The sequence below is a fragment of the Periophthalmus magnuspinnatus genome, chromosome 24 (assembly GCF_009829125.3).
Source record: "Periophthalmus magnuspinnatus isolate fPerMag1 chromosome 24, fPerMag1.2.pri, whole genome shotgun sequence".
In the NCBI taxonomy this organism is placed as follows: domain Eukaryota; kingdom Metazoa; phylum Chordata; class Actinopteri; order Gobiiformes; family Gobiidae; genus Periophthalmus; species Periophthalmus magnuspinnatus.
The window spans coordinates 18,399,165-18,415,051 of record NC_047149.1 but is presented as its reverse complement, the minus strand read 5'-3'; the positions used below and the strand labels follow the sequence as shown (position 1 = coordinate 18,415,051).

The following is a 15,887-nucleotide window of genomic DNA, read 5'->3' as shown; positions in this document are numbered from 1 at the left end:
ATAATAATAATAAATCAAAAAAATCTATTGACAAAGAATATAAAGTATAGCTTTTTTCATTGTGTCTAAAGTATACTGTTATAGGACACAAAAGTAAAGTTTAAGCACATCTGAAGAGTTTAGTCTCTGGTCTGGATTATGGACAGAAACCACCAAATAACTCAAAAGTGCTTCCGCTACTCTCCCAAGGTCACACTACATATAATAACATAAACAAAAATTTGGTCAGAACTTGGAACATTTGTAATGTAATGCAGTTTTGTTATGTAGACAGTTTACAGCATAACATTTACACTATACAATACACACATACAATATAAGATACATAAATATATACAAACTATTTACTTATAAAATAAATAAACATTGGTGCAACATTACAAAGGTGCAGGGTAGTTAGAGGGTAAATCTTACCTACAGATTTCTGCCTTAGCATTAACGGAATTTTGTCAATATCAAATATACAAGTGCCATTAAACTGCATCATTTTGCCACACACATTTTTGAGAGATCCCACGACCACAGAGCTGACTGCTCTTTTCCTATTGTTAAGGTCAGACTGTGTTTTGTCTAGAGGGACCAAGTAGAAAAGTTGTTATGGCCAATACCTGCCTAGTATTACAGCATTACAGGTGCTAATTGTACCCATCTGAGCGCACAGGTTGCCCCACACAAAACAAAAGGCAGGTCCCCATGGGTAACACTTTGAATTAGTCCCTGAATGCTTAGTAAGTAAACAGCATCGATTTCACACTTTTAATTGAAGACTCCTTAGTGAGTCTATGAAAACAGAACCTGACAACTCATGATTATGCAACAAAGTCCTCCAAATGTACTATTTAATATAAAGTGTATATTCGACCTCCTATCTCACAATACATAGGGTATTTCAATGAACATGAAATTGGCAATGAACTCACCAGTTTAACCAATTTATGCTCAAAATCTCAGAAATTAATAGTAAAGAAATTAATGGTTGGTTTCTTCACAAATATGTTTACATTTACAGTTTGTTGTCCATTTCATTCAATCCTATACAAGCAGCATGTTCTAACATTATTTAAATATATAAATACTATTAGAAAATTACACAGTGTTAAAACTATTGCATTAAGTATTAGTGTCTAAAGAATCCACATTTGAAGATATATTGTAACCATCTGAAAAAGAAAAAATCCAAAATCTGTATCAAATCAATTTTCTGTGTTATGAATATAAACTATTCATTTTGCTTTATTTTGAGTTGCTGTACCTCTCCGCCTTAGCATCCTGTTCAGTCCACTTGATGATGAAGCCTGTTCTGCGGATGTGGTCTGAAATCAGAGCAAAACCATGAAACAACAGCAAATAGGAAAACTCTGAAAACAGGACAATGAAATGACTTGTCTTACCCTTGTTGTCCCTGAACTTGTAGATTTTGTGATTTCTTGACGCACCTTTAAAATAACAAAAAGTATGGACATTTGCATCACTGTGAACATAGCTTAATTTGAATACGAATGTAAGAAATAACTTTGCTAAGCTAGATACCTTATTGTCCAGGAGAGTTCCAAAAAGCAATATAAAGAAACCCTTAAAAACAGTAAATTCATAGTAAAGTGAGCACATAATATTAAACATGTGTAAGTCTGCGTAACTATGGAAACATATTACTATCAACTGAGCTTTTTTTCAGATGAAATCACAACATTCTATAGGCCAATGATATTTAATACAAAGGGGGGAAGGTAAAATTTATGTTAAAATGCACATGTTTGTTGTAATGCAGTGAGTTCTTGGGTCTAGTCACTAATAGAAATGATCAGGTTCAATATTTGTGAATTTACCTTTTGGATATTTCATGACAAAGTACAATATTATCAATCGAAAAGCTGACTCTGACATTATCACATCTGAGAACCTGAAAACCACCAATAAACACTTTCTTGCTGTCCATCACCTATTAAGTGTCACTTTTTGATCCAGAATTGTCATTGTTATACCCTTTAGTTGTTGGACCAAAAAGAGCTACAACAAAGTTTCAGATTTTTTTTTCAGATTTAAAGACGCACTCTGTAACTTTCTGGAGGATGTTACACCATAAGCATGTCTTCTTGGAGATGTTTTTGCTTCACCTGGACTATTCCAAAGTGTGGCATAAAACATTCCACGCAAAGCATCTTTCCATGGAGACGAGCAGATAGTGGACCCCCTAACAGAAAAGTTACATACTGCAACTTTACAACTTTGTTTCATGTTTCTGTTTTCAGGCATTACAGAATTAATGCCAATGCAAGGTGTTTGAAACTCCACAACATTTTGTAATAATGCAATAAAATTTAGTACATGCTTTGTAATAACATTATAGCCGGGTCTATCTTTTTGTTTTAAAATATAATTCAAGTAGCTCTGATACACTTCCATACAGTTACCTGGAGGGAATTGAAGAATGCAAATGCGACATGAACTCCAAATCTAGAGTTTTTATCCTTGATGTCAAGCAATGTTCCCACTCCGAGGCTCCAGGTTAACCCAAAAAAGGGAGTTAGGAATGCCAGGCAACGGATAATCACCACGATGACATGCTTTTCTTCAGCGTCTGCTCCTGTCCTTCTTCGAATAATTTTGTAGATGACCACACACAAGATCAAGAAGTTTAGCGCAACAATAGTCAAAGCTGGGATCACAAATGCCAGTAGAGCTTTAGATGGGTTCCAATTGAGCCAGCAGGCGTCATCTAACTGTATGTAATGCCCCTGTCCAGCAGTGGCCGCTACAGTCACCACAGCGATAATAACTGGTCCTCCGTATCCAATGGAAAAGCCAATAGCCAACATGGTCCGTTTTCTCATTCCACTATCAAAAACGGTGATGGTGCGGTAGAACAGCAACAGCCCTGACACCAGCATCCAAAAGAATAGGGCCAGGTAAAATAGATGGGCGAAAAAAGTGGCTGCAGTACAAGGAGGTATTTCCTTCTTTACAGAACCTGCAGCCCCGATTATGAACCAGATATCGGCAACAAGCAGAGAAACAGCGATGTTGACAATGGTAACGTGGCGCATGTAGGACACTCTTGGCCTTCGAACTTTTTTCCAAACAACTGCTTCAATGATGAGGCATATTATCAAGGAAGCAATCGATATTGAAACTCCAATATATGTTATGTAGACTAAGATTAGTTTCTCTTTCTCACTAAATTCAAAGGTAGTAGACATAAGGACGGAGAATGAGGTTAAGTGATTGCATTGGCAGGTTACTATGTCCTTATTGACATTAACCACTCTGCAGCCCTCCTCGTCCCATCCACCTCTAGAGTTATTGAACAGTGTGAAGTTCCAGAAGACACACTGAGGACTGAACAAAGAGTTGTTGCGGAGGTCAAAGGTAAAAGACACATTGTTAACGCCATCTGATTGGACAAGGACAACGTTTGTGTTAATGGATAAATTGGCTGAATTATTTTTGTCAATTGGAGGTAATACATTATGCAAGGATTCAAAAGTCAACACAGTAATTTTGTTGTTTTGTAGCCCAGGTATTTCTGGTATTTCTATTTGCACTGAGCCGCTGTATTCCTCTTGGAAAGTGTTGCTGAAGACAGTTTTGTTAAACACGATGAAATCTGTCGCGATATTACCAGACTCATTCTCAAATTTCTCTGCATAGACTTCAAGATTTTGCAAAAATGTAGAACTGGGTGCAATTTGTCCAGTCACTGTTCTTGTAGATCTGATCAAATTACGATATGTTTTATTGTTGAGTATATCCCACGATCGTCTTGCCCCATCCACAGTTAAAATACTTGATGTGTTTAAGATATCCTGAAGTGACAAGAGACAAGTGTGTTAAAAAAAGACAAATACAAATATTATTATACTTCATTTCCATTTTAAATTGCAATATTGCATAATAAGTTCACTTTAAGCATGAGGACAGAAAGCAAACATTATTTACCTGCATTGATCTCTCTGAGATTGTCTCGCTTATGTTTGCCAGACTTTCCATTATAAACACAATCACTTCGATTGTGGCAGCTGATTGTGTAATATTATCTTGTAATTCATTTGTGACTTCTTTGAGATCATTTATGATTCGAGGAACTGCAGCGGGGTCATTCAAGCCCTAATAATAAAACATAATGAGAAGCACACAGTGGCTCAGGGGTACAGCAGGTATCCTATTATGGGAATGTCGCCAATCTGAGTCAATCTCTAGACCAGTGGTTTCCAATGTGGGGTCCGGGACCCCCGGGGGCCTGACAGGCACTGCAGTGGGCCTCCCAAAGCTTGTCCACACAACAAGCATGAAATAAAATTTAGTGTGAAATTATCTTTACATTGTTTATATGTTAAATATGTTACTTTAAATCAGTATCAATCCCATAGACAAGTACTTTTTACTTGTAAATCAGAGCGGAAAAACATTTTTTTGAATGAACTGGCTCTGTAGATTCTTGGAACGGCTGCTCCAGACAGTTCAAGTTGTCAATATGTTCACCCAGTCCACCTCCTCTTAGTAGTGGTGTGTATATGGGTGTGTGAATGAGGGATTGGTAGTAGTCTGGGACCATTGGCACAAAATAGGGGCGACATTTCAGTAACTTGGTACACTATGTAACTTTTCTGGTGGTCACTGCTTCTCTCCATGATTGCCTAGACTGTTCTACTATATGGCATTAAACATATCTATCTCCATGGCAACAATCGTATAACCCATTAGATCACGTTACAGGTCAGATCTGAGGAGAAATTAATAAATAGACAATAGACAATTTTAATGCCAAACCATGAAACATATCATGAGCAATACATCCCCTATGGGGACAAGCAGGTAACTCACTCCTTGAAAGAAACGTTACATAGTGCACCTTAAACACACTGCTTTAATGGAGTGAATGACATAATGTAAACTGACTGTCCAAATGGACAATTACTTTTTGAATATAGTTGATTTTTAGTGTAAGCTGACCTCTGTTTCATCAAGCAGTTCTTGGATTTCTTCCAGCACACAATTGTCCTCCTCTTCCCATATTCGGTTCAAACATGTGGCCATTTTCACTCCTACTTGTCCCTCCTCACAGGATCCGTCAGCTCGGTCACCTTCGTTTCCAAGGCCCCACACAACACTTGTACATTCAGGGTCTGTATGGCAGTATCAGTCAGAATATAGTCATTTAAATGCATCACAACCTGTAATGATGAGATATAATTTGTGTTTACATACCTGTCAGTGTTATAAAAGATAATCTTACTGTTTTATTATACTGTGGATAGTCTGCTGCTTCACAAGTGTATGAGAAATTTTGCGGGCATTTGGTGACATTCACAGAAAGGTCGATTCTGCCAAGGACTGAACATAAAAATCAAATATTTATATTTAATCAAATATTTTTATAAGAGGGATTACCCGGAATGTCCCTTATGTCTTATAGAGAGAACATTTGCAATTATGGTTGCCGGTTATACTTAATAACATGGTAACTGACATAACAATGAATAAATACGGCCTTGCAAAGAAAATCCTAGACATATTTCCTAGTAAGTTACAGCCATACTTCATACTGCGTTAGGGTCAGGACTAATAATTATCAAGTAAAATCATAGTCCAGATTCTGTGTGTAATTTCCCATAAAGACTCTTGAAGGGTTCATTTGGAAAACAGATAAGTGCCATTTGAAAAAGTCATCGGAGGCTTACAGTTTACTCTTATATATATATAGTAATATTTCCAAAAGCCCTTTATTTTACAGCCATTTAACCATAATTCCATTCCTCCTTCATAAAATCCACATTATTGTCATTGCTAATATCTTTAGAAGGTGATAACAAAGAAAAACACTTTAAGGCAATTTTTCCGAACGGAGAGATCTGTTTTTTATAGTTGCCATATTTATTCATAATCATGCTATTACTATAGTTACAATGTTATTATAAGGTTATTACTGTGCTGTTGAGCATATTTTTACCTGGCCTTATTGAGGGTTGCTCTTTCCACCGGAGCTCATAGAAATCACGAACAGTGCTTTGAACAGAGCACTGGATGACTTGAGAGGTATTCACTTCGCACTTTTGTTTTTGTGACGATGCATTTATCTGAATGATTGGCAGCTCCCTAAAAGTCAGTGGTTCAGTAGATTTTTGTCTGAATATGTGGTTTCCACTGGTGAGTCTGCACTCATAATTTCCTGAAAAAAGATTTGATGAAAGTCAATTAGCATGAAAAAATAGACCACACCATGCGAACTCAAGGTACAACAGAGTGACTATAGATATTATGAATTAATTATTCTTTCTGCGGTATTATTAAAGCATTCAAACATAGTCATCTGGACAGTTCTCCCGCTCTCTGTCAGAAAACTGTGGTGCCCTATGGGAGCTGACGTCGCCAAAAGAAATGGAAATGGATAGCTGCACATCACACTAGCGAGTAGCAGATTTCTTTTTCATTTGTACCAAAATTACTACATGACGCTGCTGAATCCTACGCATATCACAGATTAAGAAATAACACTGAAGAATTAAGTAAATATAGAGCAGTGGGTGTGTGCCGGTGGAGGTGAGAACGGGGATTGAGCAGCAATATTACGTCTTGAAAATAAGCGAATTAAGATTGCGTAAACATGCACAAATCACTCCAAAAACATTTCAAGGGGGTAAATGAGAAGGGAAAGCAGCTGTAACATGGTCAAAAGCTCTGAAAAGTAAATTTTGCTGAATCGGTTTGCTTTAACATCAGTAAGTAAATTAGTCTAGGGCACATTTCAGTGTAAATTCCTCCCACTGGGTAGTACTAATCTACCTCTCCTCTCTTTAGGACTGTCAATTCTTCCTCTCAGACCAGCACTTTCACATCGATAATGACTTATAGCCCAAAACACAGAGATTTCCAAAACATTGTCCAGATGACTACCTTGAAAACATTACTCGATCGATGAATGAGGGATTACATCAACATCTTCCTATGCAGGTGTACTATAGAACGAGGAAATGAAATGGAATGGCTTGTTTCGAGTGAGTAATTTTTTTTTTTTTACTCAATTTAAATCACATTATATTTTTTGCTACATACTATTTTTTGAATCAAGGCAGCAGTAGCTTAAAGTATGATTTTTTTTTCTAATTGACAATTGAATAAATAAAACACTGCCAATTGAAATATTATAGTGTTTATATATTTTTAAAAATAATTTTCTAATCCACAATACAACACCTTACCTGTATTTGTACGATAAAAATTTCTGATTGTCAGCACTGACTTCCCATTAGTATTATCAACTGTACGTGGATCGGTGATATCAACTCCATTCCTGAACCAGGTTGCATTCCAGGTGCTGTTAAAATTCACACCAGATGGATTACACTCCATTTTGGCCGTAAAGCCAAAAAGTACTGGCTTGGTAAGAAAATCCAAAGCGCTCCCTGAAGAAATATCCAAAATATTACATAATTTCTTGGAAAATCTAAAATATTGTGAAAAAAAGGACTTACCATCAGTGATGACTTTCAGTGTCTTTATCATTTCCTGCACGACGTCTTCCTTTACTACTGGAGTTGTCACTGGAAATGAAGTCGCATCATAAGTGATCCCAACAATTGTGCTTCCAGGTCTGTTAAATAAAGAAAATTCAACACAATTCACTTTTTAAGTCAAAAGTATTAATTACACAGTTTTATATAATGCTTGTGTGGTTATGCAATTATTAATACCTAAAATTTAATGTCAATATGTCACATGTTGGAATCTTCATACGACAACCAATCCTTGCCTGTAGGAAACATTAAGAGTTTATTTGCAAGCAGACACACTGTTATAATGAATATATATATATATATATATATATATATATATATATATATATATATATATATATATATATATATATATATATATATATATATATATATATATATATATATATATATATATATATATATATATATATATATATATATATATATATATATATATATATATATATATATATATATATATATATATATATATATATATATTCATTATAACAGTGTGATATATATATATATATATATATATATATATATATATATATATATATATATATATATATATATATATATATATATATATATATATATATATATATATATATATATATATATATATATATATATATATATATATATATATATATATATATATAGATAGATAGATAGATAGATAGATAGATAGATAGATATAGATATAGAGATATAGATATAGATATAGATATAGATATATATATAGATATAGATATAAATAAATAAATAAAATCCAAAAGTTACCAGTCGCCTTATGTTTTGGTACACTGGACTGATTGGACTATTGAAGGAAGAATCAAATGTAGAATCCAAAGTGACTGAAAATGACCTTTGTACTGAAAAACACAAAAAAAACAAACAAAAAAAACAACAAGATTACAATATGTAATACATACAAATGCTTACATAATTACACATAATAAAACCTTCAAATCAGGCTTGAAATCTCGGGCTAATAATGGACTCGAAATTTATCAGCTGCAGATTTTTACCATCTAAAAACATTGCAAAAATCAAAGGTACACTGTCAAAACCAGATTTGGAGAGACTTATCTATAGATTTGTCTCCAGTAGGTTAGACAACTGTAACGTCCTGCTCACTGGCCTCTGCAAACAAGCCTTAAGACAGAACAGTACACCCAGAATGCTGCTGCTCGGGTCCTGACTAGAACCAGGAAGTCTGAGCACATGTGTCCTGTGCTCAGATCTCTGCACTGGCTCTTGTTGCTCAGAGAATAGACTTTAAAGCAGCTCTGCTTGTGTGTAAGTCTCTCCATGGCCTAGGTCCAAAGTATATCTCCGACATGTTAGTGCCATATGAACCATCTCGCAATTTGAGGACTTCAGGGATCAGCCTCCTGCTGGTGCCCAGAGTCAGGACTAAATATGGGAAATAGACGTTTGAGTTTTATGCAGCTAAAACTTCGAACAGTCTTCTTGAAGATGTGAGACAGGCCTCTACTTTGACAATGTTTAAATCCAGGCTCAAAACGGTTCTGTTTAGCTGTGCATATGACTGATTTTTTTTTTTTCTGCACTCTTCTCTTTTCATATTCATTTTATGATGATTATTCTTTCTTGCCATAATCTGATAGTCTCTATTATTATCACGTGTTCCCAATGTAATCGTATATATTTTTGGCATTTTACAATAGAACTGTTTTTGGCAGCATTTATTTAGTGGGAATTTCTATTTTACCTGTCCTCAAATAATGGCTCTTGATCATTCATTCACAACTTCAATGTAATGTAAATGTTAAAGGCGCATTGAGTCACTTTTCTAGTGGAGGATCTGCTACCTGCTTGTCTCCATGGAAATGTAATTGCATTGCGTGAACTGTTCCATAGTATGAAATTAAATCTTTTTACCTAGTATTCATTTCATTATAGTGATTTTTATTGCTATTATATACCTTGAAAAACATGCATACAGTGAGTGGACTTGCCTCACCACAGATCTGACCAGATGTTAACTGTCTCCATAGAGATAGACAAATTTAATACTGGAAAATGATAAGTGAAGCATTAATATCTCCATGGAGACAAGCTGGTGAATCCTCTACCACATTTTTAGTTTTGGTTCTTTAGCAATTGTTGAATCCAGAAAACCAAATGAGCTCCTACTTTGGGTTGCCAGATGTTACAGTTAAAACCATCTGGAAATGAACCCAAAAGCACTCTCTGAATACTCAGTACCTTAACCCCAGCAAATGCAGTCGATACTTGAAAGCATAAGTACAACATTGGAGTGTAATATTAGTGCCATTTTCAAACATTATGGACTCAAGCTTGCACTACCTATAAATCAATTATGTTTTAATAATTACTCTTGTTTCTCTAGTACTGATCACAAAATGAAACTATAGTGGATGAAATCGTTAGAGTAACATGGAATAGTTCACTGTAAACAAACAAAAATATATTAAAGCATGTAGTACCTTCAGTAGGAGGCATTGTAGTAGTTGTTGTTGTTGTAGTGGTAGCAGTTGTTGTTGTAGTTGTTGGCAGCTGTGTAGTAGTAGTAGTTGGAGGTACGGTGGTAGTAGCAGTAGTAATAGGAGGTGTTGTAGTAGTAGTAGGAGGCGGTGTTGTAGTAGTAGTAGTAGGAATAGTAGTAGTAGTGGGAGGTGTTGTAGTAGTAGTGGGAGGTGTTGTAGTAGTAGGAGGAGGAGTTGTGGTAGTAGTGGTAGGAGGTGTTGTAGTAGTAGTGGTAGGAGGTGTTGTAGTAGTAGTAGGAGATGTTGTAGTAGTAGTAGGAGGAGTAGTAGTAGTAGAAAGAGTAGTAGTAGTGGTAGGAGGTGTTGTAGTAGTAGTAGGAGGAGTAGTAGTAGTAGGAGGAGGCGTTGTAGTAGTAGGAGGAGGCGTTGTAGTAGTAGGAGGAGGCGTTGTAGTAGTAGGAGGAGGCGTTGTAGTAGTAGGAGGAGGCGTTGTAGTATCATTTGAATCTGGTGGTATTTGATTTACAGGTTGTTATAGTTGTTGCCCATTGGTTTTTGTTAAAGAGCAAAGAAAAAAGAGAAAAAAATAAATTACAAGAAAATAAATAAACATCTGATAAAAACACAAATCCATTTTAAATGTGGCTTCCTACCTGGACAGGGCTGGCACGCAGCTAGAAAACAAGGAAAAATACAATATTTATTCATGTAGATGTGTAAATTAATAAACTTTTTTTTTTATTTATTATAATATTTAAGAAAACCTATTGTGCTTGTGTCTGCTGCTTTATATAGCTGTAATATATGACACTCGTGAATCATTATTTTATCATTTGCACATTTTAAATCGCACTATTCATCTAGAACAACTTAATAAAAGAATGACTTAAGTGCTAGAAAACTGCGGTGCCCAATGGAAGCTGACGTCGCCATAAACGTCACCGCAAAAAAAAAGAGCTGTGAAGTTGTTGTCGTCTTCAATGAACAGCTGCACATCGCTGCTGATAAATAAAATTGGGGAATGAAATAAGTACAGGTTGATCTGCAAAATGGAGCCTTGGAAATAAGCCATTAAAGATTGCTCAAACATGCACGAATCGCTCCAAATAAAACTTTAGGTGAGTAAATGATAAGTTGAATTTGCATAATAGGTCTGCTTTAATGTTAATAAAAAGAAGTTGGTCACATAAACTTGGTGAATCAATAAATATATTCTAATAATATACAATGTATCACCAAATGACTGTTGCAATGGCTGACACAATATATACTGTACATCACCTGGTCTGGTTTTGGTCTTGTAAAAACAGATAAATGCATGAATAAATAAACCAAGGACATGTCAAATCTTACCGGTGAAAGGCTGACAGTACTGATCGTCTGTGGGCAGCCCGTAAACAGTGTCACATGTGGAGTTGATTGTAGTATCAGGGCACAGGCTGTAGTTGTAACATTGTTCACATGGCCAACTGTACAACTCCTCACACTGACACCGCATTTGTTCGAATTCTGCAGTGCAAACTAAAAAAAATAATAACATTAAAGTGAAAAATATGAAATGCATGGTAGAGTAACTTTCTATGTGGTGTACCGTTGTGGCTCTAAGTAAAAAACAAAAACAAAACAAAACTCTGATATCTTAGGATACATGGGGATAAAATCTGGATGCTTGCTCGTATTAAAGTTATCTCTCTCCATAGAGTGAAGCCAGTTATGGCACCAGACCGAGTTACAGGTCATAGATGAAGAGGTATTTTTAGCAGTAAAACAACATCTGCAATTGATTAAATGCAAGATAGGTTTAATGCCAAACTGCAAAGCGTTCAGGGAAACGAGTGACACCTTTCCATCAGTTAAACAAGTGGATATGATGAGTTTTCATGTTTTTCTAACTGTTACTTGGTTTAGTGGGATAGTGCCAAATATTTATCACCATTTTACATCAGTCAAGTGGCAGTTTGTTGGAAAAAAGTTAAGAAGAAAAGGATAAAAATGGAAAGTATGGTGAGTTCTAAAAGGGAATAGCTCTATCTTCGTCATCAAACCAAAATTCCATCCAAAATGCAGAGATAATTTACATGCAACGAAGACACCTTTCTGACAGATTAAACCTTCATTTAACAAAAGAACATTTGTCTTTGTTAGGCTAGTCTAAGCATAACTATTTCACAAGTTTTGTCACTATGGTTGCCAGTAAACAGTTATGGAATTATGCCTACGTATGTCATATCTGCTGCTCATCAGGAACCAGGAAGTAACATTATAAACTTAATTAAAATAAAAACTTAATTATGTCTTGGTGAAGTTAGTAGTTAACCTGCCACTTTGTGTACTCTTCTGTACACATATACAAATAGTAAAAGAAAAATATCAAATCTGTCAACTGGACAAAACATTATAGAAGTGAAGATGATTTTGTATTTTTCTTTTACTACGGATCATACCTGGACTACTGATTACGCAAAAATATAAAAAGTTAACCACTTCTGGACCAAGTTGTTTTAACCTTAATGCAGTAAAACAAGATACAAAATAAATATGTCATTGCCATCTGTTGTTATATTCTGTTAGATTTTTTGTGCCAATTTTTTTTATTATTTTCAATATCAAATACACTGTAAATTATGTGTACATTTGCAGCTGTTACCTGTAGTTAAGTTGAAAGATGACACCTCCAGTAATGGGGACACACGATAAGGATAATCAGCTGTTGTCAGTCCCCTGAGTTTCTCCACAATCCTTTGAATTTCGGACTCTGACAGATTGCTGAAGGAGAATGTCAAGGATACGTCAGAGTCTACGATTTCCAAAGTACCAGTTGGCGTTGGAGTAATTGTAGTACTTGGCGCTGCAGTAGTTGTTGATATTACTGTGTAGAAAAAGGGGAAGTTAGTGGTAGTGAAAGAATGGAGAAAAATATTCATTATTCAAAAATATTCATTCATTATTCACTGTAAATTATGTGAAAAAAATCATGCATTTTTCAAACAACCACCTGGACAAAACCACCTTTTTGTAGTTGGATTAAAGGGCTCATATACACTTTTTTCTCATTTGTGTGATAACGTTGTTTCCTGTCACGATAGTTACTTTATCAACTTGAAAGCTGGAACAATATTTTTTGGGGTCAGTATTTATTGTCAATATTTTTCAGTTATTTTTTTGGCTATATGATAAGATTTAAGCGATAAAAGCTTGAATTAATAACATCTATGACTCATTACAGATACAAACTAAATACTCAAAGTGTTTCATTCGCCTATTAATTTTTTGCAGATCATGATTTTTTTTAACAACACTGAACATTTAGAATAGTTTTGTGGTTTAATCTGCTCTTAAATTGCTGTGTGGGTGAAATAAATTAGTTTCAATATTAACGTGAGCAGTATATCGCACTTAAAAATGTGTTATCATGACAAACCCACACACAAGCCCTGCATATTTAGGGTGTTGAGGAGTTCTTCTCTCAAACAGAAAACACTCTGTTTCACTTTGTGATGTCATGTCTTAATACAGGAAGTGCTCCACTGTGTGTTTTTAAACGCCATACACCTTCAGTAGAATCATTTGGATAATTTCATCTCTGGAATTGCCAGTCTCTACTGAACAAAAGTTTAAAGTTAGCTGTTAACTTGAAAACTACCTGATTACTACATGACATCATAAGGTGGAACAGAGCATTTTGAGCTTTGGAGATGTAGACAGATTAATAATGCTAGATCACTCAAAAGTTGTTGTGAGATCTTTCAAATGAATGTCTAATGTGAAAAGTCTATTTGCACATAATTCTGATATTGGTGTGGGGTTGGCATGTTTCTCCCTGTGTCTCGTTAGGTTTTTATTTCCCATCAATCCAAAACATGAACAATAGATAAAATCCTCCAGCTAAGGTAGTCCTGACCAAGCCAACCTCAAGATCTGGAGATGAGTTCCCAGAGACTCAGTGCTCCTGACAAGTTGAGTCAAATGCAGAGGACAAATTTCAAAGTCAAATGATATTTCTTTTTACCTTGCTGGCTGAGCTGACAGGACTGGCCTTCTGCAGATGTAGAAGTGATGCAATTACACAAATCTCTTGTATCACCTGGACAACTTGAATTGGAGCATATGTCACTAGGCCAGATATAGCCAGACTCACAGCGACACTCGTAGTCTGAGAGATTACTGGGTGAACATACTGGGAACAATTGCATTTGGTTAAGATATATGAATTTTAAAGTTTCTGAATGCTACAGATTTGAACACATACCTGTTGTCGTGGTGATGTCAGTGATTGTTATAGAACCATATTGCTGGGGCAGTGATACATTCCCCAAAATTGCCTTGAAAAGTGCTATGTCAAAGATTTCAATGAAAACTTCATAATCATCTGTGGTTGTGTTGTCTACAGAAAAAAAGCAAAGTAAATAACTAAATATTCTAACATTTGATTAGTCCTCACAATTGTGCCTTTAAAGGTACCCTGCCTACTCTGGAATGTTCCACAGTATAGCATTAAATGCATATAATACATTTTTGTCCAGTTGCAAATGTTTTTACTGCTGATGTCACCTTGTCTACATGGAGATACTCTGGAACATTTTAGGCAAAGCAATAACTTCACTGTGGAGACCAGCACCGTGGCCCAACCTCCATCAGAAAAGTTTCATAGTGTAACTTTTATAGGTCCCTTAAACTCACTGTATTCATACGTTGAAGTGACATACTTTCTGATTGGACTTTTTGAATAATTTTGCACATTCGAAAGATATGATTATTATTTTGATTTTTAATTCTTAATTAAAAGATGGAGAGTATGTTGGAAATGACAATAAAACTACTGTAACAAACAAGAAAACAACCTACCTACTGCTCTCTTCACTATCGTATGTGCTGGTGACACATCCATATTCACAAACTCCTAAAACATTTACAATTTCATTTAGCACCATTTCATTTAGTCACAATATTAGTGTCTGTGTGACTGAATATGTTATACCTGAACCCAAAGTTGGTGGGCTTCACACACCACAAAACCATACACCAGCACCACCAGACACAGGAGAGAGCGCTGTGGTACCATGTTCACTGGAAATAACATTAAAATGATACAGATACATGTTTTATTTACAAGTATTTGTATAGTGCAAAAGACTTTCCAGGGAAATAATTCAATCTTGTGAGACAACCTTTAGAAAGCATTTCAATATAATACATTTATTAATAACATTAATTAATCTATTCTCCAAATCAAGTGAATCATTTGCTGTAGTAACTCCCAATTAGTGGATACAGTAACAATCCCTGTATTCATATGGCCATGTGACTCTCTTTAGTTAAAATATTATTACACATATGTATTTTTCCTAATGTTTAAATATTTAACGTTAAATAACTATTTAACTATTTTGCAATTTCTTAAGTAAGACAAATGGCAAAAGACGAGGTTTAAATCTGTCAACTGGACAAAACGTTGTAGGAGTGAAAACGTTTGCTGCTCATCCAAGCCACTTCTTCAGTTCTGGTCAGATTACGGGTGGACACTGCCTTATCTACCTGAAGGGAGGGGCTAACCACACTGGACAAGTGGCTTGGATGAGCAGGTTTTATTCAGTTGACAGATTTAAACTTTGTCTTTTGCTATGAATCAGACCTGGACGACTGAGGGATAACACAGACATCTTAAGCAAGACAAGTTAGTCTAAAATACAGTCAAAATCACAAACAAGAACAATCAGACAAAACACAGCAAAGATACCCATATGTAAAAAAAAAAGTTACTTTAGGAATATTACAGTGTATTACCGTGCTTGGTCTTAGATGTTCTTGTGAAGGAGCATTCATTTTCACTCGTAGTCGTTCGTCGTAGTCTCTGGGCACAATGAGGAGTGACACACTCTGGCATGTATCATCATTTCCCATAAATCATGTT

General features: G+C 35.3%; 1 protein-coding gene across 1 annotated transcript; it reads right to left on the bottom strand.

Annotated features, from left to right (window-relative positions):
* Positions 1 to 223: 223 nt before the first annotated feature.
* Positions 224 to 15,832, bottom strand: LOC129457401 (adhesion G protein-coupled receptor F5-like). Its single transcript, XM_055232225.1, has 22 exons — positions 15,761 to 15,832; positions 14,955 to 15,043; positions 14,822 to 14,876; positions 14,226 to 14,360; positions 13,986 to 14,153; positions 12,624 to 12,845; positions 11,330 to 11,497; positions 10,630 to 10,650; positions 9,977 to 10,483; positions 8,283 to 8,374; positions 7,689 to 7,747; positions 7,470 to 7,588; positions 7,197 to 7,400; positions 5,948 to 6,166; positions 5,206 to 5,331; positions 4,951 to 5,123; positions 3,937 to 4,104; positions 2,412 to 3,803; positions 1,531 to 1,572; positions 1,392 to 1,436; positions 1,253 to 1,313; positions 224 to 1,160 (listed from the first exon to the last, which is right to left on the bottom strand). The coding sequence occupies exons 2-22, from the start codon at positions 15,036 to 15,038 to the stop codon at positions 1,111 to 1,113; spliced, it is 4,110 nt and encodes a 1,369-aa protein (XP_055088200.1). The 5' UTR covers positions 15,039 to 15,043; positions 15,761 to 15,832; the 3' UTR covers positions 224 to 1,110.
* Positions 15,833 to 15,887: the final 55 nt, after the last annotated feature.